Source organism: Caretta caretta, chromosome 1 (genome assembly GCF_965140235.1).
Source record: "Caretta caretta isolate rCarCar2 chromosome 1, rCarCar1.hap1, whole genome shotgun sequence".
Lineage (NCBI taxonomy): Eukaryota > Metazoa > Chordata > Testudines > Cheloniidae > Caretta > Caretta caretta.
Window position 1 is genome coordinate 346,536,157 of NC_134206.1, and position 22,455 is coordinate 346,558,611.

At 47.3% G+C, this 22,455-nt stretch overlaps 1 protein-coding gene across 2 annotated transcripts in view; it reads right to left on the bottom strand.

Annotated features, from left to right (window-relative positions):
* Window positions 1-22,455, bottom strand: part of PLXNA4 (plexin A4) — a 634,448-nt gene that overhangs the window by 579,131 nt on the left and 32,862 nt on the right. For both annotated transcript variants that reach the window (XM_048836698.2, XM_075124565.1), the window contains exon 2: window positions 18,286-19,543. In XM_048836698.2, the coding sequence (XP_048692655.1) occupies window positions 18,286-19,464 (1,179 nt within the window). In that variant the 5' untranslated portion in view covers window positions 19,465-19,543. The remainder of the gene's footprint in view (window positions 1-18,285; window positions 19,544-22,455) is intronic.

Sequence of the window (22,455 nt, forward strand, 5' to 3'; positions counted from 1 at the left end):
CAGACTGGCTGCATTGTCTGAGCCTGATGAGAGATGCGGACCTGAGTTGGAGGCTCCAGAAGGTTTTCTTAGTGGACAAGGCATCCACATTCCAAAACCCAAACACCACTATTGCAGAGTGGCCGAGGATCTGGGGCCAACTTTTCAGTGGGCAGGCCTTCCTTTGGAGGGTACAATTTGCACCCACAAAAGGATAGATGCGGGAACTAGGGGTGCAGCCGCACCCCCTGGCTTGAAGTGGTTTCCATCATGTACGGGGTTTACAGTTTGGTTCAATGGCTCTCAGCACCCCCACTCTGCACATTGTTCTAGCACCCCTCCACAAAAAAGAGGCTGGCCTTGCAAGCCCAAGTCTTGGACGGTAACACATCAAGCTACCCAATCACAGGTGCAAATCAGGCCATCAGAATGCAACTACGAAGACTTGTGCCTGCAGTTCCTTTGTGGGCAGGAAATCTGCCCACAAACCAGAAGGCCAGATGGCATCCGCAGACTAGCTAAAAACATATCCTGAATGTGCAAGGAACCTGAATTCCCCATTCCTTCCTCCCCACTCCCGAAGTAACCCCTGCCACCCAGGGTTTGAGAAGCATATGGCTGTGGTGTGGTGAGGAACAACGGTTTCCAGGGTGCTCAGCCTAGTAATTTCCATGAGCTCTGAAGTTCACTGACATTTTTTCTTACTGAAAGAGATTACTGACCGGAGAGACACTACCTTTGAAGCCGCCAAGGTCTATTGAGTAAATATGCATTTAGGCATCTTTTAAAAAGTGAAGTATTGATCAGCTAAGCTGCAGCAGGTCTCCTGTAAGACCATATCCCAGCAGCAAAGCTGTGTATTTTTTATATATATGATAGACAGTGGCACTTCACTTCCTTTAGTGCTGCTACAATCAAGAGTGTGGGGCTGTAGCTCCATCCTGGAGAAGAAAAGTTTCTTGCCAAAAGGAACTTGTAAGGCACTCAGATATTACAGTGATGCAGGCAGGATAAGACCCAGAATGGAATGGAATAGAACAGAACAGAATGTGTGGGATCCTGTTGTTATTTATATTATGGTAGTATCACCCAGGGCAGGGGTAGGCAACCTATGGCACATGTGCCAAAGACGGCACGCGAGCAGATTGTCAGTGGCACTCACACTGCCTGGGTGCTGGCCACCTGTCCGGGGGTCTCTGCATTTTAATTTAATTTTAAATGAAGCTTCTTAAACATTTTAAAAACCTTATTTACTTTACACACAATAACAGTTTCGTTATATAGTAAAGACTTATAGAAAGAGACCTTCTAAAAACATTAAAATGTATGACTGGCACGCAAAACCTTAAATTACACTGAATAAATGAAGACTCGGCACACCACTTCTGAAAGGTTGGTGACCCCTGAGCTAGGGGCCCATCTCATGGATCCGAGCTCCATTGTGCTAGGTGCTGTACAAACACAGAACAAAAAAAAAAAAACAACAGCCCTGCACAAAGGAGTTTACAACCCAAGGCTCTGTCCACATTTGAGACCTTATAGCAGCTGATTCAGCTGCGCTGCTGTAAGATCTCTTGTGTAGCTGCTCTATGCCCACAGGGGAGAGCTCGCCCGTCGACATAATTAAACCTCAATGAGCGGCCGTAGCTATGTCAGCAGGAGAAGCTCTCCTGCCGACATAGCCCTGTGCACATTACCACTTATGCTGGCAAAATTTGTGTCGCCCAGGGGTGTGTTTATTTTCACATCCCTGAGCCACATAGGTTTTGCTGACATCAGTGGCAGTATAAACATGGCCTCAGTTTCTCTCTCCCCCCTCCCCTTCTAGTGTCTCCCTGGCAAGGCTTTATATATATATATATATATTTTTTATACACACACCACTTTGGGATCATTCAGGACATAAGCAGCTACATAAACGTAAGATGTTTTCTTTTACAAAATATGAACAGTGAAGTGATCATTATTTGGATGAGATTTTCAGTTAGGCCTGGTGGGGGTGGGGAAAGACCCCTACAATGGCCTATTTATGACTGATTATTCTCAAACACACACCAGCAGTCTAGGCGTTAAACCTGGCGAGATGCTGAATGTTTCCTGACAGCTGCTGCGCACCCTTTACTCCCCTTGCAGGAAATGGCAAATGCAAGCCCTCAGCACCTGTCAGGATTAAGTCCAAATGCCTCCCCAAAGCCAGAACCGGGAGATCTTCTCCACTGAATAACAATTACTATAATTATTATTTTGTTATACAGACAAAATTATAATTTGGGCTGCAAAGTGCTATGCATGACAACTGGACTATAGAAATTAAACAACAACACTACTTTGCATTCATATAAACACCTTCACCCAATGATCTCAGAGCTGTTAAAAAACATTAATTAAGCCTCACAACAGTGCTGGGAAGTTAGCTTAAGGACTGCTATGAACAATGTGTATGTGCTCTTGCCTTTTAACTGATACAAGCAAAACAGCTCAGCTGTGTGTCAAAGGCCCTATATTTCTAACAGGTAACAGAGAATCCCCTTTAGTTCAAGTACTGTGTTTTTGGGACAGGAAGAACTGAGTTCTCTCTGGCCTTAGCATCCAACTGAAGATGAATTTAAAGAACCCTAGTTATCACTCTAAAAACAACAAGGAAAACTCCCCTTTACTACCTCTGTCTCTCCAGAGACCAGTACTTGAGACACTCAGAGCGTTCCAGTCAGTGCAGTATAAATTCACTCAAGCCATTAAGCCCAAACTCCTACCGCATCTGAAAGCGGGACTGTACTGTGGAAAGCCACGGCAACTCGTTTTAAGCAGTAATGCCATAACGATTACATGCTTGTGTTTCCTGGCTCAGGCTCTTGACCAGTAGTCCTGATCCACCGGCAAGTGATGGGTCATTCCCTCATTAGTAGGAATACATTTCATTAGTCCCTTCTGCTCTCTCTCGGACTCCCCCGCTTTCTCTCCATACCCGAGTGTGCGTCTGGATAATGTCACTTGTGTGCAGGATAAATCAGCTGAACAAATCCTATTATATTTTGGAATACTGACAGCAACATGGTAATGACATTGAAACAGGGAAAATATTGTGTTGCTCCTACTGATCTCATGTCACCCACATGGCCATGCCAACTTCATTACTGTACTAAAATGGCAGAGGTCTCGGCTTCTCTCACCAGAGCCACCATTTTTGGGATGCACACGGACACATCCATATTATAGATGGTCTGTCTAGCCCCTCCCATCTTTAAAGCGTTACGAATACACGTACCTCCACAGTATCTGTACCGCTGTGGGAGACAGGTCACTGACTCGTTAACAGTACCTAGATTTAAACAGCAGGGGGCTGGTGAAACGAGAAAGAAACTGGGCGATGCAGATGGCACTGCTATATAAATTGTGCACACAACAGGAGGTGGGAGTAGAACTTTTGTTTTTTCAGCTCCAGACAGCACAGCTGTCTAACGCTGGAACCAAAGGAAAACTTCTGGTGATGGGGGGGATTAGATCCCTTTATGCTCACTGGCTGGCTAGCCATGGACTCTGATGCCACTCACACACAAGCCAGTATGTTATATAGCATGTGCCTGGTGAAGGTCATCCAGACTTGTTACATCTCATAGACTGACATATCAAGAGTCTCGTTCTTTAGCAAAACCTGCAAGGCTGCACTCTTTATTCTTGGCATTTGTCTAAGTTAGGGAGAGGTAGCCCGTGGGAAGGGAGACTGGCCAGGTGGCTCATGCACTACATTAAGACACTCCATAGTTCTGGGTTCAACCCCCAGCTGTACCACAAGCTTCCTGTGTGATGCTGGGTAAGTTACTTAGCCTCTCTGCACCTCAGTTCCCCAACTGTAAAATGGGACCAATGATTCTGATTTGTCTATTTACAGTGTAAACTCTTTGGGATAGATACGGTCTCTTACCATGTGCACCAAGTACAGCAGGGGCTCCAGGTTCTCCTTCAATAGTAATAACGATGAGTGAGTTGCTGTGCTGCTTTGGGGAGATTTGCTTTCGAGGAAGTCCTGTGCTGGGTGCAATCTCATAGGACGCACCAGAAGCATTGAAACATAATGTAAATGTTTTTTTAAGGACATTGCCAGAAGTTTCGCGCACTAGCTGGTTCTTTAAATGTTAGAGTCCAAATCCGGCCCTGACTTACACCCTACAGAACTCCACTGGAGTCAGGGAAGTGACGGGGGCATAAGTCAGTGCACGACAAGGCCCAGAGGGCAAAGCTAAATTCAAATGTACCCTTGACCTCAACAGAAGGGATATTGTGCAGCTCCGGGCCCGGGACCAGTGGTGCTTTAAATAGCATCAGGCTTGTGGGGATAGCCCGAGGTCCTTTGCTTCTGGTTCTTGTAGAACTCTTGGATTCTGCCGCTTTTTTTAAAAAGCGGTTACGTAACTATCCCCTTGGGCTGGCAAACTTGCAAGGTAACAGCACAGTGAGGCAACGTGAGGTCAGGCCTGGTAAGTAGCTGTTCACCTGGCATGTACACAAGTGCAAGGCCGTCATATGGAGCCCACAGAAGACCTTAGGCTAGGCCACGTGCAATAGAGCCGCTGAGTCCCTGGCAGCCAAAGCAGCTAAAATCAGCTCCTGAACACCAAATCTAATCTGTTGTGAGACATACGGCAAAGAGCAGCAGCTGAGACAAACTCTGCAAAGCTCTTCTCCACTCAGGCAGCCAGGGCGGGGCTGCCACTTAGCACACCTGCAAGAGACCCTGCCCCGGGGGGTGGCGAGCACATCACACCACATGCAGCGTGAGCGCGGCCCGCAGAGTGGGCGGCGATGTGGGGGAGGGAGCTAAGAGACCCTGCATGAAACATCCCAGACACAACAGTACTCGTCAGCAGCCTCGGGCCCCATTCCACCTTCAATGGGCATTCTGTGTGAGCAGGGTCAACAAGCAAGCAAGAAGCCAAAAGCGAACAGCACAGAGCACAGGGTAATGGCAGCCAGCCATTTAAAGGGACAGAAATCTTATATATTTTTAAAAGGAGGTTGGTCTGCAGCTTTATTAATTATTATTATTATTATTTTTTAAAAGAAATTTTGGGGGGGAGAAAGGAGGGGAGAGGACAGGACCGGAAGGAATTTGCTTCCAAGGATATTTGTTTTGCAATGTTACAGGCAGCCAAACTGAACTAGTGGAGGATTATTATTGGCATTACCATCATGTGTACTCTCTGTAACAAGAACTACTTTCTGCTTGGATCATACTTGATGCCTCTAATAAATAACACGTATAGGTCATTAGGCCCTGATTCAGCAATGCACTGAAGCATGTGCTTTGACTTGAGTCGGTGCATACGTGCTTTGCTGCAGCATGGCCTTATAAAAGCACTTTTCAGCCATGACTCTCAAAGCTCTTTACAGGGCAGTTATGAAGTAAAAACTTTGCAAATGAGATGTCATCTTCGTATGGGCGTGTCCATGCAAATACCAAACTTCAGCCTTTGAGCATGCCCAGTGTGAACTGGATGAATAATGTGTGAATAATGCACCAGGCATTATTTCTGGGCCTGTTACCTTTCAACCTGCTGTACAGGGTAAATCTTTGAGTCCTTGTCTTGCCAATAACTTTAGAGGAGGAAATGAGGAGGGAGCTATAAGTGAACCACTCTTTGGCAAATTTTTAAATATAAATGTTATTAAACCCCCATTAGACTCTTTGCCATTCCTGATTGCAGATCTCCCCGGTCTGAGGGTGGAAACAGAAACTTTCAACTTTGGAAACAGCCTCTGCTTACGTTTGCTTTACTGAGGGTTTATAGATTCATAGATTCCAAGGACAAAATGGTCCATTGTGATCATCTAGTCTGACCTCCTATATAACACGGGCCATAGAACTGCCCCAAAACAATTCTTAGAAAAGATCTTTTAGAAAAACATCCAATCTTGACTTTAAAATGGTAAGTGACGGAGTATCCACTACGACCTTTGGTAAATGATGCCAATGGTTAACTACACTCACAGTTAAAAATGTATGCTGTATTTCCAGTCTGAATTGGTCTAGTTTCAACATCCAGCCATTGGATCATGTTATAGCTCTCTATGCTATATCGAAGAGACCATTATTAAATATTTGTTACCCAGATAGATATAGACAAATAACATCACCCTTTAACTGTCTCTTTGTGAAGCTAAATACAGTGAGCTCCTTGAGTCTATCACTAAAAGGCAGGTTTTCTAACCCTTTAATCATTCTCGTGGCTCTTCTTTGAACCCTCTGAACAGCCTTCTTGAACTGTTGACACCAAAACTGGACAGAGTGTTCCAGCAGTGGTCACACCAGTGACCAATATAAAGGTAAAATAACCTCTCTACTCCTGCTCGAGAGTCCCCTGTTGGTAATCTATGTGGATTTAGGAAAACTGAAAAGGGTAAGAACCATAAGTGATGGAATGAAACGGAAGGAACATTTAAAGCAGGATAGGAGAAATACTTCCCAACAGTGGGATCATGGAAGAGTATGGCTATAGCTACATAACTATGTCCCTGGTCACAGCCTCAGCAGGCACTGAACCTGAGACCTCTGGATTTAAAACACATAATAAGCCTCTTCAGGTTGAGGTAAAAGAGCAGCTTTATTAGTTCAGAAACACCGATGGCCTCAAATTGGTACACATAGCCTGTCCACTAGAGAGAGACAAAGAGCCCCAGCATGCTAGTGCAGGTTACATCTGCACTGGGGGAATTTACCAAAAATATTCCCACTGGTGAGCGCAGTTACATGAATTAGTCCCATGGAAGCTGATAGGCTATTGCTATCAGGAACTACTCAGAGTGAGAAAGTGCTCAACTCATATCAACAGGAGTGCAAAGATCATACCTGCAAAAATGTAGAGGCCAGAACCCCTTACTGAACTTCTCCTAAACTGATGTCAGAGAAAAACACAGTTCTCACTCTCAGGTTGGGTGCAGCAAATCAGATACACGTTATTACCTCAAGCAATTGGACAGAGGGAGAGAGTGCACTGGGACACAGGGTTTCCCCCACCTGGGCAGGTCTCTCCCAGATAAACAATTTGAGCAAGTATTTATACCTTTATTACAGACAATAAGCAGCAACAACTGCACATTGTTTATACATATTCCTTCATGGTATCTTATTTTTCTTACCATTTCTCTTAGTCTGCATTCTATTCTTATCGAATACAAGGTCACAACAGCCTCTTTCACAGTTGTTTTCCACTTGCTTCGCACTATCCCTGCTTCTACAAATCTTGCGTTATTAAAGCGAGGGTTCGCCTGACTCCTACTCATTTCAGAGGCCTGCATCCAAATTCCCTTTATCTACTTCCACACTGATCCAGTTGTCATCCTTGCATGATCCTTGCATACAGTGATGGTATGGGAATGCCACAAAACCACATGCATCGGAGGTCCCACCTCCTTAATTCGAAAGCAACGGTCCATCCATTTTTCAAAGAGAAATGGATATTTTCCTGTGCACTGAATAAAAGTTTTAGCTGTACAATAATCCACCACCATTCCTCTACTGTTCCTGGAGACTGAATAGGGGAAAGGTAAGGTGAGAGGCTACACAAGGCTTTGGTGCTACTTTTCTCTTAGCCTCTGGAAATGCTGGCACTTCCTACCACACCTCCACCCATCTCTACAGAGGATTCTATTTTGCAGACAGAACACTCTGGCTGGGGATTCCTGGGAACAACTGACTAGTAAGTGGCAGTGTTGTCCAGTAGCCAGCACACGGGACAGATTCAGGAGACCAGAGTTCTATTCTCAGCTGCACATTGACCTACCCCATGATCTTGGGCAAATTGTGTTTCTCTCAGTTTCAATTTCTCCATCTGTAAAAGGGGGATAATGATACTTTCCTTCCCCGGTAAAGCACACTGAAATCTTTGGATGAAAAATGAGGTGGAAGAACTTGGTATTATTATTGCTAGGACAGGTGTTTGTTCTCCCAACAAAAGCAGAAATCCAAATTGATAACCCATTGGGGAGGGGCGGGGGGAAGAGATGAATAGTAACACCCTAAAATTCCCAGCCACTTCCTCATCACAGTTGCAGGGCACATGGATCTTCAGGACAAGAGCAAGCATAGAACTCAATTGGCTCCTATATTAAGAACATAAGAACAGCCATATTAGGTCAGACCAAAGGTCCATCTAGCCCAGTATCCTGTCTTCCGACAATGGCCAACACCAGGTGCTTCAGAGGGAATGAACAGAACAGGTCATCATCAAGTGATCCGTCCCCTGTCGCCCATTCCCAGCTTCTGACAAACAGAGGCTGAGGACACCATCCCTGACCAACCTGGCTAATAGCCATTGATGGACCTATCCTCCATGAATTTATCTAGTTATTTTTTGAACCCTGTTATAGCCTTGGCCTTCACAACATCCTCTGGCCAAGAGTTCCACAGGTTGACTGTGCATTGTGTGAGGAAGTACTTCCTTTTGTTTGTTTTAAGTCTACTGCCTATTGATTTCATTTGGTGACCCCAAGTTCTGGTGTTATGCATATGAGTACAGACCCCCTACTGCTTGAGCTAGAAGAGCCTCTGCCTGTAGCTGCTAGCCATAGATGATCTATGACACACCACGAAGCAGTTTTGGTTCTCACCCACAGGATAGCGGTGCACCCATCAGTCACCATGTTACAACATTTTGCACTTACACAGCATGTTCTGGCCTCGTCATCATCAGTGCAGCGAGGGTACTAGTGATTTGCCCAAGCTCACATAAAAAGGGTAATAGGAGAGTTGGGAATATACCCAGGAGTCCTGACTCCCATTCCCCTGCTGAAACTACTTGGCAACTCTGCCTCCCTGTGACTCACACTTTGGACCCTCAAAATAAGAGGCTATCCGAGCACTTCTTTAGCTGTCCTCCCAGCCAAGCCGCTCATCAGGGAATAACTCTGAAGCCTCCCCAGGTATGTGCCCCAAAGCCCAACTATACTACAGTGTTGGGAAACGATTGCCCAACCCTTTGAGAGCTCCTGAGCTCAGAAAGGTTTTTTTTCCTAGCAACAGGGCTGCCACAAAAAACAAGAAGAGATTGACTACAGTAATTTAGACAGTCAAACTCCATTTCCTGCCAAAAGACAAACGAAAATACACCCGCAAGGCAGCAGTCAGGTGGTGGCTGGGGGCTGGCGCTTGATTATCTTGGACAGATATTTCACTAGAGTATCCTGGCAGCAGCGGCTAAGGTGACACCTTTTCATTTAAGGCACTCGGCTTTGTTACGCTGCAGTTCATCAAGCGGGCGCTTGTGAAAAATAAGAATCCAATCAGACAGATGAAAAGACCTGGCTGCCAGGATGAGCGGCTGAGCTTCCTCCTTCGCTCTCTAGAATAGCGAGGGTCAGCGGAGAAAACCTTCCGTATCACCACCCGAGACACTGTGGCTGGGATTCAATCCCCACCCAACACCCAGTCAGGTCATCTGCTTTCTTCCCCTGGGGTCTCCAAAGCAAGTGCTATGACACACCAGTGCTATCTTCTGGGAGACACCTGCTGCAAGCCCATCCAGCTCCAGTGTTTCAGGATAGCAGACCACCGGGCTGTTCCCAGAAGCAATGGGCCATAGAAGGCTCCACTGGGCAGTGAAGATGGTCTGCAGACTGGACTCTAACTAGCACCCTGCTCTGGGAAGTACCCTCCCTTTGGGGAGGCTCACTAAAAGAATCCCTGCAGAAAACTGATCCTTGGGAGCAATAATGTGAATGGGCTTCAGCCAGTGGGAGAGAAGGAAAGACAACTAAACGGGCAGGTGAGAGCGATCCTGAAGGGCATCCCCTAAAATAAGTTGAGGATTTTTAATATAGATAAAAGCAAAACCACAGAGTAGCCCAAGGTGCCTGCATTTCCCAGGTGGGAAAAGGCACCAGGCTTTTAAGTCTTGTGAAGGATAGTCCAGCAGTTAGGGCATAAGTCTGGGACTCAGGATTCCTGGGTTGAATTCTCTCCTCTACACAGGCTGCCTATGTGACCTTGGGCAAGTCACTTAGTCTCTCTGTGCCCATCTGTAAAACAGGGATAAATAGCACTGGGGACTTGGCAGGATAAATACTTTTAAAGATTGGAGGGGCTCAAATACGACAGCAATGGGGGTCCTATAAGTAATTGAGATGGAGAGATAAACAATGCACCTGAAACCTGTGGAAATCCATTATGCCCAAACCAGGGGCGACGGAACAAGGGGGCTTGAGGCCATGGCCACTTGTAAAAGTGGAATGGCTATGCCCTCCTCCCCCTTTTTACCAGCTGTAAAGGCAAGCAATGGGGGGATGGAACGGGGAGGAGCGAGCGGGGGACAGAGTCTTGGGGGGGGAAGAGGCGGCACGGGAGGGGGCCTCGGGGGAAGAGGCAGTGCGAGGGCAGGGGGAAGCAGTGTGAGGGTGGGATCTTGGGGAGAAGGGGCTGTGCAGGGATGGGGGCTATGGTTTGGGCTCCTGTGGGCCCTCCACACACATTTTTAGGGTGCTTCCGCTGCTCCTGGCCCAAACACTCACCATGTGTCCATTATTACGTTGGATTATCCGAACATGAGCAATTATAGTCACAGACTTGTATGCGTCCTATAGTTTCTATCAGAGAAGAAGAGATTCTTCTTAACTTCCTATCCTAAACTCCTTAGTAGTAGCACTGGGCTCTCACTCTCTCTCTCTCTCCCCAGCCCCCATAGGTATATAATTAAATTTCATTAAACTTTTTGAAAGTTTAAAGTTGTTTCCATATCACACAGTTTAAAAAGCAGACCTATTTATGGTGTTTTTAAAAAAATGCTTTTTTCCCCCAAAAAAAATTGTTATAGAAACAGCTACTGAAATGGTAGGAGCTCCAACCTCCTACCACACTTCGCTATAAATGGAAAATTTCAATAATCATTTCGATAAACATTTGGATTTAAAAAGTGACAAAAAAAATTGTGAAGAATGAAACATTTCAAAAAAAGAGAGACAAGGTCGGGGGGGGAATATCTTTTTTTGGACCAACTGATGTTGGTGAAAGAGACAAAGCTTTGGGGCTACACAGAGCTCTTCTTCAGCTCTGGGAAAGGGACTGAGAATGTCATCGCTCAGTACAAGGGTGTAACAGATCAGGAGTTGACACATTTCCCAAGAGACTGTTCAAGGTGAAGTGGGCAGTTAACACGCCTACAGTGGTAGGGCAAAGGAGGGTTATCAGAGTGGGTTACAGATAGTGATCAGTGATGTGATTGCTAAGCGTTGTGGGATCAAATGTATTATTCAAACGTAAGCTATTCTTATCCCATATGTACACAGTGCTGAAGGAATAGGGGGACGCTGCAGCATTACCTGGAACCATTCATCACCCAAGTGAATAATGCCTGTTTGAAAAGCCACTGAGTAGTCATAAAAAATGACCAATTTTCCCTGATTTATGCTGCAGATTAGTAACTACTGCCTTCTGCCCTTAAGAGGGAAGGAACGTGCGCTATTTTTCATTCATCCATTTGTCTACTGTTCTTCAGGAGATGCACTGTCCTACGGATGGCGGTTCCACAACCACCCACTCCCAAGAGAAGGAGGCGGGTGGTGGTGGTCGGGGACTCCCTCCTCAGTGGGACTGAGTCATTTATCTGCCACCCTGACCAGGAAAACCAAGAAGTCTGCTGCTTGCCAGGAGCTAGGATTCACGATGTGACGGAGAGAATGCAGAGACTCATCAAGCTCTCAGATCGCTACCCCTTCCTGCTTCTCCACATGGGCACCAATGATACTGCCAAGAATGACCTTGAGCGGATCACTGCAGACTACGTGGCTCTGGGAAGAAGGATAAAAGAATTTGAGGCACAAGTGGTGTTCTCGTCCATCCTCCCCGTGGAAGGAAAAGGCCTGGGTAGAGACCATCGAATCGTGGAAGTCAAACAAATGGCTATGCAGGTGGTGTCGGAGAGAAGGATTTGGATTCTTTGACCATGGGATGGTGTTCCAAGAAGGAGGAGTGCTGGGCAGAGATGGGCTCCACACTAATGAAAAGAGGGAAGAGCATCATCGCAAGCAGGCTGGCTAACCTAGTGAGGAGGGCTTTAAACTAGGTTCACCGGGGAAGGAGACCAAAGCCCTAAGGACGTGGGATACCGGGAGGAAACACGAGCAGGAGCACGCGAGAGGGGAGGGCTCCTGCCTCATACTGAGAAAGAGGGACAATCAGCGACTTATCTCAAGTGCCTATACACAAATGCACGAAGCCTGGGAAACAAGCAGGGAGAACTGGAAGTCCTGGCACAGTCAAGGAATTATGATGTGATTGGAATAACGGAGACTTGGTGGGATAACTCACATGACTGGAGTACTGTCATGGATGGTTATAAACTGTTCAGGAAGGACAGGCAGGGCAGAAAAGGTGGGGGAGTTGCATTGTATGTAAGAGAGCAGTAGGACTGCTCAGAGCTCTGGTATGAAACTGCAGAAAAACCTGAGAGTCTCTGGATTAAGTTTAGAAGTGTGAGCAACAAGGGTGATGTCGTGGTGGGAGTCTGCAATGACCACTGGACCAGGGGGATGAGGTGGACGTGGCTTTCTTCCAGCAACTACAGGAAGTTACTAGATCGCAGGCCCTGGTTCTCATGGGAGACTTCAATCACCCTGATATCTGCTGGGAGAGCAATACAGCGGTGCACAGACAATCTAGGAAGTTTTTGGAAAGTGTAGGGGACAATTTCCTGGTGCAAGTGCTGGAGGAACCAACTAGGGGCAGAGCTCTTCTCGACCTGCTGCTCACAAACCGGGAAGAATTAGTAGGGGAAGCAAAAGTGGATGGGAACCTGGGAGGCAGTGACCATGAGATGGTCGAGTTCAGGATCCTGACACAAGGAATAAAGGAAAGCAGCAGAATACGGACCCTGGACTTCAGAAGAGCAGACTTTGACTCCCTCAGGGAACTGATGGACAGGATCCCCTGGGAGAACAACATGAGGGGGAAAGGAGTCCAGGAGAGCTGGCTGTATTTTAAAGAATCCTTATTGAGGTTACAGGGACAAACCATCCCGATGTGTAGAAAGAATAGTAAATATGGCAGGCCACCAGCTTGGCTTAACAGTGAAATCCTTGCTGATCTTAAACACAAAAAAGAAGCTTAGAAGAAGTGGAAGATTGGACAAATTACCAGGGAAGAGTATAAAAATATTGCTCGGGCATGCAGGAGTGAAATCAAGAAGGCCAAATCACACCTGGAGTTGCAGCTAGCAAGAGATGTTAAGAGTAACAAGAAGGGTTTCTTCAGGTATGTTAGCAACAAGAAGAAAGTCAAGGAAAGTGTGGGCCCCTTACTGAATGATGGAAACAACCTAGTGACAGAGGATGTGGAAAAAGCTAAATGTACTCAATGCTTTTTTTGCCTCTGTGTTCACGAACAAGGTCAGCTCCCAGACTACTGCACTGGGCAGCACAGCATGGGGAGGAGGTGACCAGCCCTCTGTGGAGAAAGAAGTGGTTCAGGACTATTTAGAAAAGCTGGAAGAGCACAAGTCCATGGGGCCAGATGCACTGTATCCGAGAGTGCTAAAGGAGTTGGCGGATGTGATTGCAGAGCCATTGGCCATTATCTTTGAAAACTCATGGCAATCGGGGGAGGTCCCGGACGACTGGAAAAAGGCTAATATAGTGCCCATCTTTAAAAAAGGGAAGAAGGAGGATCCTGGGAACTACAGGCCAGTCAGCCTCATCTCAGTCCCTGGAAAAATCATGGAGCAGGTTCTCAAGGAATCAATTCTGAAGCACTTAGAGGAGAGGAAAGTGATCAGGAACACTCAGCATGGATTCACCAAGGACAAGTCATTGTCCTTGACTAATCTAATTGCCTTTTATAAAGAGATAACTGGCTCTGTGGATGAGGGGAAAGCAGTTGACGTGTTGTTCCTAGTCTTTAGCAAAGCTTTTGACACTGTCTCCCACAGTATTCTTGCCAGCAAGTTAAAGAAGTATGGGCTGGATGAATGGACTATAAGGTGGATAGAAAGCTGGCTAGATTGTCAGGCTCAACGGGTAGTGATCAATGGCTCCATGTCTAGTTGGCAGCCAGTATCAAGTGAAGTGCCCCAAGAGTCGGTCCTGGGGCCAGTTTTGTTCAATATCTTCATTAATGATCTGGAGGATGGTGTGGATTGCACCCTCAGCAAGTCTGCAGATGACACTAAACTGGGAGGCGAGGTAGATAAGCTGGAGGGTAGGGATAGGATACAGAGGGCCCTAGACAAATTAGAGGATTGTGCCAAAAGAAATCTGATGAGGTTCAAGAAGGAGAAGTGCAGAGTCCTGCACTGAGGACGGAAGAATCCCATGCACCGCTACAGACTAGGGACCGAATGGCTAGGCAGCAGTTCTGCAGAAAAGGACCTAGGGGTTACAGTGGACGAGAAGCTGGATATGAGTCAACAGTGTGCCCTTGTTGCCAAGAAAGCCAATGGCATTTTGGGATGTATACGTAGGGGCATTGCGAGCAGATCGAGGGACGTGATCGTTCCCCTCTATTCGACATTGGTGAGGCCTCATCTGGAGTACTGTGTCCAGTTTTGGGCCCCACACTAAAAGAAGGATGTGGAAAAATTGGAAAACGTCCAGCGGAGGGCAACAAAAATGATTAGGGGACTGGAACACATGAGTTATGAGGAGAGGCTAAGGGAACTGGGATTGTTTAGTCTGCAGAAGATAAGAATGAGGGGGGATTTGATAGCTGCTTTCAACTATCTGAAAGGGGGTTCCAAAGAGGATGGTTCTAGACTGTTCTCAGTGGTAACAGATGACAGAACGAGGAATAATGGTCTCAAGTTGCAGTGGGGAAGGTCTAGGTTGGATATTAGGAACAACTTTTTCACAAGGAGGGTGGTGAAGCACTGGAATGCGTTACCTAGGGAGGTGGTGGAATCTCCTTCCTTAGAAGTTTTTAAGGTCAGGCTTGACAAAGCCCTGGCTGGGATGATTTAATTGGGGATTGGTCCTGCTTTGAGCAGGGGGTTGGACTAGATGACCTCCTGAGGTCCATTCCAACCCTGATATTCTATGATTCTATGATTCATTCTTCCCTTTCTGAAAACTTTACTTGGTGGCTAAGTTTGTGCTGCCCAAAACCCCTGCTCTTGGTTAGTTTACTCCCCTTTACACATACACTCTCTCTCTCTCACACACACACACACACACACACGCGCTCAGATTTTGTAAGCAATGGCGCCTAGTACTTTGCCTCAATTCACTCTGCAAGCCAGGCCAGCCCAAGCCTTAGAGCCAGGAGCTGGAGAGAGACTCAGACCCAGCCTCTTCTACCCAAGAGATGAGCATGAGACTCGGTGCACTCAGGCCAGCTGAGTCACCAACTCAAAGCTCATTTCACTTGATGCCAGCAGTCACAGCTGCCGCTCTGGCTCAGCAGCAAGGCCTTCTGACTGGCTTGAGCAGTCAAGTACAGCACACTCCTCCCAGTCTCCTCTGTAATTATTTGTGTGCATGCTGCAGTCCATTAGTGCCGCGTGTCGGGATGGCTCGCAGATAAGATTCTACAAACTTGGTCGTGGCCATGAACAAACATTGCACGGGGAAGAAAACGGAAGCAGCCACAAACGGGGAGGGGGACTCGGATTTTCTGTTAACTGCTTGCTGCCCTATTAGAAAAACATGAGGCCAGAGTAGCCATACCCTGCACTCCAGCTCACGGCAAGCTATCTACAGCGTGGGGGGCTATTGCTGTAGAGTTTAGGAATGAACTCTTTGTTTACTACAGAATAGCAAAAAAATCAGGACCTATGTTTGACCACATCTCTTAAAAGCCCAAGCAGGTCCTCCTAATCTCGGTCAGTCTCACTGTAACACTCCCAGAGCTTCTCACCACTCACCCCGTCGGCCAGCCTAGGCCTTTGGCCAGGCTGAGGATTTCAGTTTCTGATGGCGAGGCAGCAGGGTAGCTCGCCACCCTTCAATTCCCATTGTGCTGACAGGCAAAGCCACTCTGCGGATACATTTACACCTGCAACCATGCAGCCGTGCCAGTGGATGGCTGACAAGGGCTGTAACGGGGGCAAATCACCCATGGAGAGAAGGCCCTAGTGAGACGTCTATCCCAGACATCTCAGCAGCCACCTCCACTTATTGAAAGGCTACACTTTCCAGGCTGAGGGGGTGGGTTCTGCCAGCTGTATTTAAGTTGAGGAGTTAGTACCTTTCCCAGGGGCGGCCAACTGAAATCAACAGAGCAAAGTGCTTCTCAACTTAAGGGTTCAGAATCTAATACTCTTCCGAATCGTGCCTTTCATTCGGGGCTCTCTATGCACTTTCTCACGCTGGGGATGGCTCATCTCCACTGTACAGATGTAGAGACTGAGCACAATAATGCTTTGGCAGCTTTCCCCGCCTGGGTCACACAGCAAAGCTGGGAAAGGAACAGAGTCCCAGTCCCCTGCTCCGACCACTAGGCCATGCTCCAACTCTTTGCTCACATTCTCCTATGCAATTTAATAGTTGTTTTCATCAAGATTTCATTATAGGGACCACAGAGAGCTAACAGTCCCTTTCATGGCTTATCAACGCCACTGAAATGATGGGGTTGGCGCGATTCCGTGTTCTGTCTCAGAGTTCTGCAGTGAGTCGTGCTGGGAGTTTGGTAGTAAGTCTACAGGCAGCAGATACCCCTATGTGGGGAGCTTTAGTGGCCCAACCAAGTAACCCCAGCAGAAAGTACTCCGCTTCAACCTAAAAACAGCTCTTTGAAACTGCAGCGCTCCAGGGGCGCTGTACCTCTGGGCTTGATCCTTCTCCCACTGGAGTCAATGGGAGGGTTGCTTTTGGCTCCAATGGGCAGAAGGAATCCGACTCAAAGAGACAGCCCAATTCTCATTTACACCAAGGCCTCTTTCTACCAGGCGCAGAGATGGAATTTTTGCCCACTTTCAGGCCCCCCTTTACGCTGCCAGTGGCCTAAGCCAATAGGGAAATCACCCACAGAAACTAAGTCAGACTAAACTTCTCTGCCATTGAACCAAATGGCTAATGGCCCGGATGAAAGCGGAGTGGATACTGTGCGAATCAAAGAGGAGGCATTCCAAGTCTGCCATTTGACTGGGGGTGGGGGAGCGTTCCACAGTGCTTAGTTTGTAATGAAAGAGCCGCCAGGGCTCAAGCACTTATTTTACATTCATAACTGATCCAGCAAGCCCAGAGGTGCCGGGACTATGAACTGCCTGCCAAGCCTAGAGGTGCCAGGGCTCAGCAGTGCAAGCCCACGCACAAATTAAGTGCTCACTTTCCAGCTCCGCCATTCGACTGGGGGCCAGGGGAAGCACTCTGTGTTTTCCATTCTCGATTTGCTCAGACTTGAGCTTGCCTCTCACTTGATGGAGCTAATTAAGACGGAAAAACCAAAGCACGGCGCTCTGTTACATGCAGCCCAGATGCAGCACACGCTGTACTGCTGATTTCGGTACAGCATATCAAAGGCTGCAATACACTGCCTGGGTTGAGGCAGACCCCAACAAGCGTAGCCTGCACCATCAGGCAACGCAAGGATGCTTTGGCTTATTTGCAGAATAAACCCAAGCACCTTGCGCCCCCCACCCTGAATCTTCCCCTTGAATCTTGAGGCATATAGCACTGATCTTCAAGCTATTCCCTTATTGTTTTTTGGTGCACAAACATTGTAGAACTGGCTCTGCATGGGGAATTGGGGACTTCCGTGGGTTAATGGCCTATGTTACAGACCCCTAAAAAAATAATAATAATAATCAAGCCATATCGTAGCAAATCTCATTGTGCAAATTAGTTTAGACTCTGTCTCAAATTAGGGTGACCAGACAGCAAGTGTGAAAAATCGGGATAGGGCATGGTGGGTAATAGGAGCCTATATAAGAAAAAGACCCCAAAATCAGGACATCTGATCACCCTACCTCAAATTAAGATTTTGGGGGTAAAATTCCACCCATAAGCAGAGGTGCCACCTTAAGGGTTTCAGTGGTGTATAGAATTTGTGCTGGTCTTCTGGATGGAGGTGGAATTTCATCCCTAATTAATTATTTTGTAGAACAACAACTAAAGTAAATAGGCTGATTCCCTCCGAATATCTCAGAGCACCTTACACTAATTCTTTAACAATCACAACACTCCTGTGAGGTAAGAAAGCATTATGCTCCCCAATTCACAGATGGGGAAACTGAGGCACAAAGTGGTCACATGGTGAGTTGGTAGCAGAGCCTGGCATGGAACCCAGCAGTCCCAGCTCCTAGTTTTCTGGTCTACTCAGTAGGCCACACTGTCCTGGTACAAACAGCCACATGAAGTAGCTCAGTGTGGCTGGTTAAACACGTGACTTACCGCGCTGCTACAGGGAATGTCCTTGACTTTGAGCCAGGCCAGATCTAAGGTCCCCTCTCCCCTGTAGCAGGACTGAAGCCTTTCTTTGATGCGGTCATTGATCTTTTTCAGGATGAAGATGCACAGAGCAGACTCATCCAAGGACTTCATTTTCCTCTTCTGCCCCTTGGAGAAGACTGTGAAGAGGATATCGTCATCTGGGCTGGCACCCAAGGACCTGGCCAAGATGGCACCTGCCTTGGATAAATAGGCTGCTTGGAGAAGCCGGTACTCCACCCCGTTCTTCTCGCAGCCAATGGGCACCTCAACATAGGAGTTGAAGGCTGTGTCCTCCTTGCAGAGCCGGACCAGCTTGGAGGTGTAGACCTGCTCCTTGGTGGTGGAGCCAGGCGGGGAGATCATCTCAGGCTGCAGGGTCAGAAAGTAGACAAAGTTGCCACTGCTGAAGCCGTAGATGTAGTAGATGTCGAAGTCAGGGATGATAGTGAACGTGTCTGAGGGGATCTTGATCATGGAGGCCACAAACTCGTCATGAAAGACATAAGCAAACATCCCATCCGCCTCGGAGTTCTTGGTGAGCTTCCTGCTGGAGATGGTGGGGAAGTACTCGGGCTTGCCGTCCACGGCCGTGGCGATGAACAGCTTGTCATCCATGTTGCTGTAAGAAACAATGACTCCAAAAACAGAGCCACTCTCGTTTACCCCAGAGAGATAATGCTCCTTCTTATGGAAGGGCTCTCCCAGCTTGAAGAGGTCCTCCAGCCTCAACAGCTTGCAGATCCCCTGGTAAAGGCTCCCACAGGCGATCAACCTGTTCTCCTTGTAGTCTATCAGGAGCATCTTGTTGATATTGTTAGTGAGAGTCAAGGGTTCATTGCAAGTCTGAACTATCCTGGGAGGATAGCACTTTGGGTTATCTTCATCTGGACCAGTCTGGTGGGTCACCAGAACTTTTAGGTCATTGGAGAGTTTGTAGATCCTGTTGACAGCCCCCAAGTAAATGTGCCCAGTTTTTTCATCAACCACCAGGTGGTTAAAAGTCCCCTCTGCCTGCTCTCTGGGGAAAGTGGCAAAGGGCCTCTTTGGATGAGGTGGCTGTTGCCTAGCAAGGGATGGCATCATGGTAGATAGGAGCAGGTGGGAAATCAGGCAAGTCCATATCCACATGGCTGCCGACATAGTTAGAAAGTTTTGTATTCCCAAGGGAGTGAGGATGCGGAGCGGCAAGCGTTTTCAAAGTCCCTTAGCGGATTTTGTCCTGCAAGCAAAGGGAGAGGAAAACAAAAGTATATTACTATGGAGTATTTTCCCCCCCACTTCCTCCTTCAAAACCATGCCATCCTCAGAGAATATTTAATTGCTAATCACCCCTTTCTCATCTCTGATCTCTCTGTATAAAACCAGCACAAAGGAACCCTCCTGGAAAGAAAAGACTGGGAGAAATCTCATGCCAGATTAATAACCAGCCACACACCATAACACAATAGAGAAATGCATTGGAAGCAAACAATGTAAAAGGGTTAATGGCCACAGATATTGACCAGTATTTGCATTACAAAACCCTGGCTTTGACGGGGTCCCATTGTGCTAGGCACTATACAGGGATATAGTTCCAGTACCTGAGTTTACAGTCCAAACAGACAAGACAGAATGAGTTATGATCCCCTTTTTACGGACGGGAAACTTGAGTAGAAGAGAGATTCAGTGACTTACCCAAGGAATGGGTGACAGAGATAGGAATTAAACCCAGATCTTCTGTAGCCAAGCTCAGTGCCTTAACCACCCTTTCTCTCTGACAGAGTTAGTGTCCCTCCCTCCCTCTTCTCCTGGTGCTGTTCCACTTAGTATAAATTGAATATTCATAGGACCAGAGGGGAGAGAGCCAGAAAGAGACACTGACTGTATAGCCTGGTGGTTTGGGCCCTGACCTAGGACACGGGACACCTAGGTTTAGGTCCTTGCTAAATCAGATAGGGCAGGAACTTTTCTTCTGCATCAGAATGAAACCAAAATTTTGAAACCTTGAAATCTTTCATGAAAGAAAACTGTTTTCTGTTTGGCCCCAGTGGGAACCCAACCCTTTCCGTTTCACCCCTTTGAGCTGCAGTTTTTAGTGCAGCCAAAGAGGATACATATACTGGCACTCAGTGTCCTTCTAGCCTGTTTACACTATGCACGTAAAGGGGTTTCCCAACACCATTGTCCCGCAACACTGTAAACGCTGAATGGTGCTTTAACTGTGTAGGTTTAAAGAGACCGCTGTAAATTGCCATAGGTTTTAAACACACAGTTAAGTTCCCCTCTTTGCCCGGAGACAGAACCCTGTTTTAGCCACATTTGGAGACAGCTCCGTTGTTACTGGGTTCCCTGGCATAGCTGCATTTGTCTCGTAGCCGGGACCTGTGAAACTGCACCTCCTTCTCTTCATAGCTGCTTATTTAACAAAAACCAGTTCAGCTCCTTTGAGTCCTGCAGAGCCCATACAGCTACTGGAGAGTGATCTGGATTCCATTCTGGCTCACGCATCACATGCAGACCTTTCAACTAAGCGCTGAGTGCAAAAGCCTTATTACGGACAACCATTAGAGCAGGCTCCGAATCAAAGACAGTCACAAACCACACACCCCTGAACATTAGGCTGGTCAAAGCCTGGGTCTGACTTCCACAAAATGCCCCTTCTCTCTTTATAAGGACCAGAAGCAAAACTCCTTTTGAACCCGTCTCAAAGGGCAAGGCTCTGCCACCCCTACTCATGCTGAGTTATTCCACTGATATAAATGGTGTTAATTTTGAAATAAGGGTGGTGAGACCTGGTGCTAAGGATTGCAAGTGGCAAGGTGAACACAGCAGGATTTCCAGATCCCAGAGAGTTGAAGGTGGCTAAGGCAATTAGAACCACTGGGCTAGATTAACACCTAGTCTGAATCCACTAACATCAATGGAGCTACAAAGATTTACATCACCTGAGGGTCTAGCCCAGTGGTTCCCAAACTAGGGGCACCGTTTGTTCAGGGAAAGCCCCTAAGGGGGGCTGCAGGAAGCGGCGGCCAGCACGTCCCTCGGCCTGCACCGCTTCCCACAGCTCCCATTGGCCAAAAGCGGCGAACGGTGGCCACTGGGAGCTGCGATCGGCAGAACCTGTGGACGCTGCAGATAAACAAACCGGCCCAACCCGCCGGGAGCTTTCCCTGAACTAGCGGCGCCCCTAGTTTGGGAACCACTGGGCTAGCCCATCTTCTTGTGACTTGTAAGCTGATCAGATCTGACCAGGAAGCCACACGGAAGGAATAAATCTGGCATCACACAGTCACTTTTCAGAGTATTTACGCAATTCGGATCTAAGCAAAAATCTCACAACAGCTAAGAGCTCAGGACAGTTGTACTTCTTCCCCCGCCCCCAGGTTTAATTTCCCAGCTGCTGCATTTGACACATCCTGGGCAGAGGTCATGCTGAGTTTACTTAAGGCATGTTTACTTTGTCCTTCTGGTCTAACAAATATTTTTTAAAATCAAGTTTACGTAAAGTTCAAGAGATTCCCTCTCTCTCTCTCTCTCTCATCAGTGAGAAACAGTTCTCTCTGCAGCCGACCAGTCATGCAGGTCTGTAAGCAGGGCTTTTAATAATCTTTATGATGATGGATAGAGTAGCGATGGGAAAAGTTGTCCCTGTGCAGCGATACCTCTTCAGCTCCTGGCTCAAGGGTGGACTCTTTCAAAGGAGAAAGCTGGACCCAGTGTTCTGAAATGTCACCCGGTGCCCCCGAAAACTAGGTCTGGTCACTTATGAATTACAATCTGTGTTTCTAATGGCTGCCTAGACACCGGGGTAATTGGAGCACTAGAAATACATAAGGAGAAAAGATTCTTTTAAGGGAAGTTTTTATTTTTTTCCCCCCTCTCTCAGCCCTGCAAAGTCAGAACAGCTACAGGATAAGGAAACAGGTTCTATGGTGACTCACGTGTCAATCACCGCATTGTTAACCAAGGCCCCAGTCCTGCAGTGAGGTCTACCTATACAGAACTCATTGGTGGGTCAGGGAACTAAGGTCCAAACGCAAAGGAAAATTCATCCCATCGTAGCAGCTAGACAAGCCGACTGAAAATAACTTGGCTACACAGGGGTTATGGAGAACACACGCCAGCCTGTAGAATCTTGGGGGCATAAGCCAG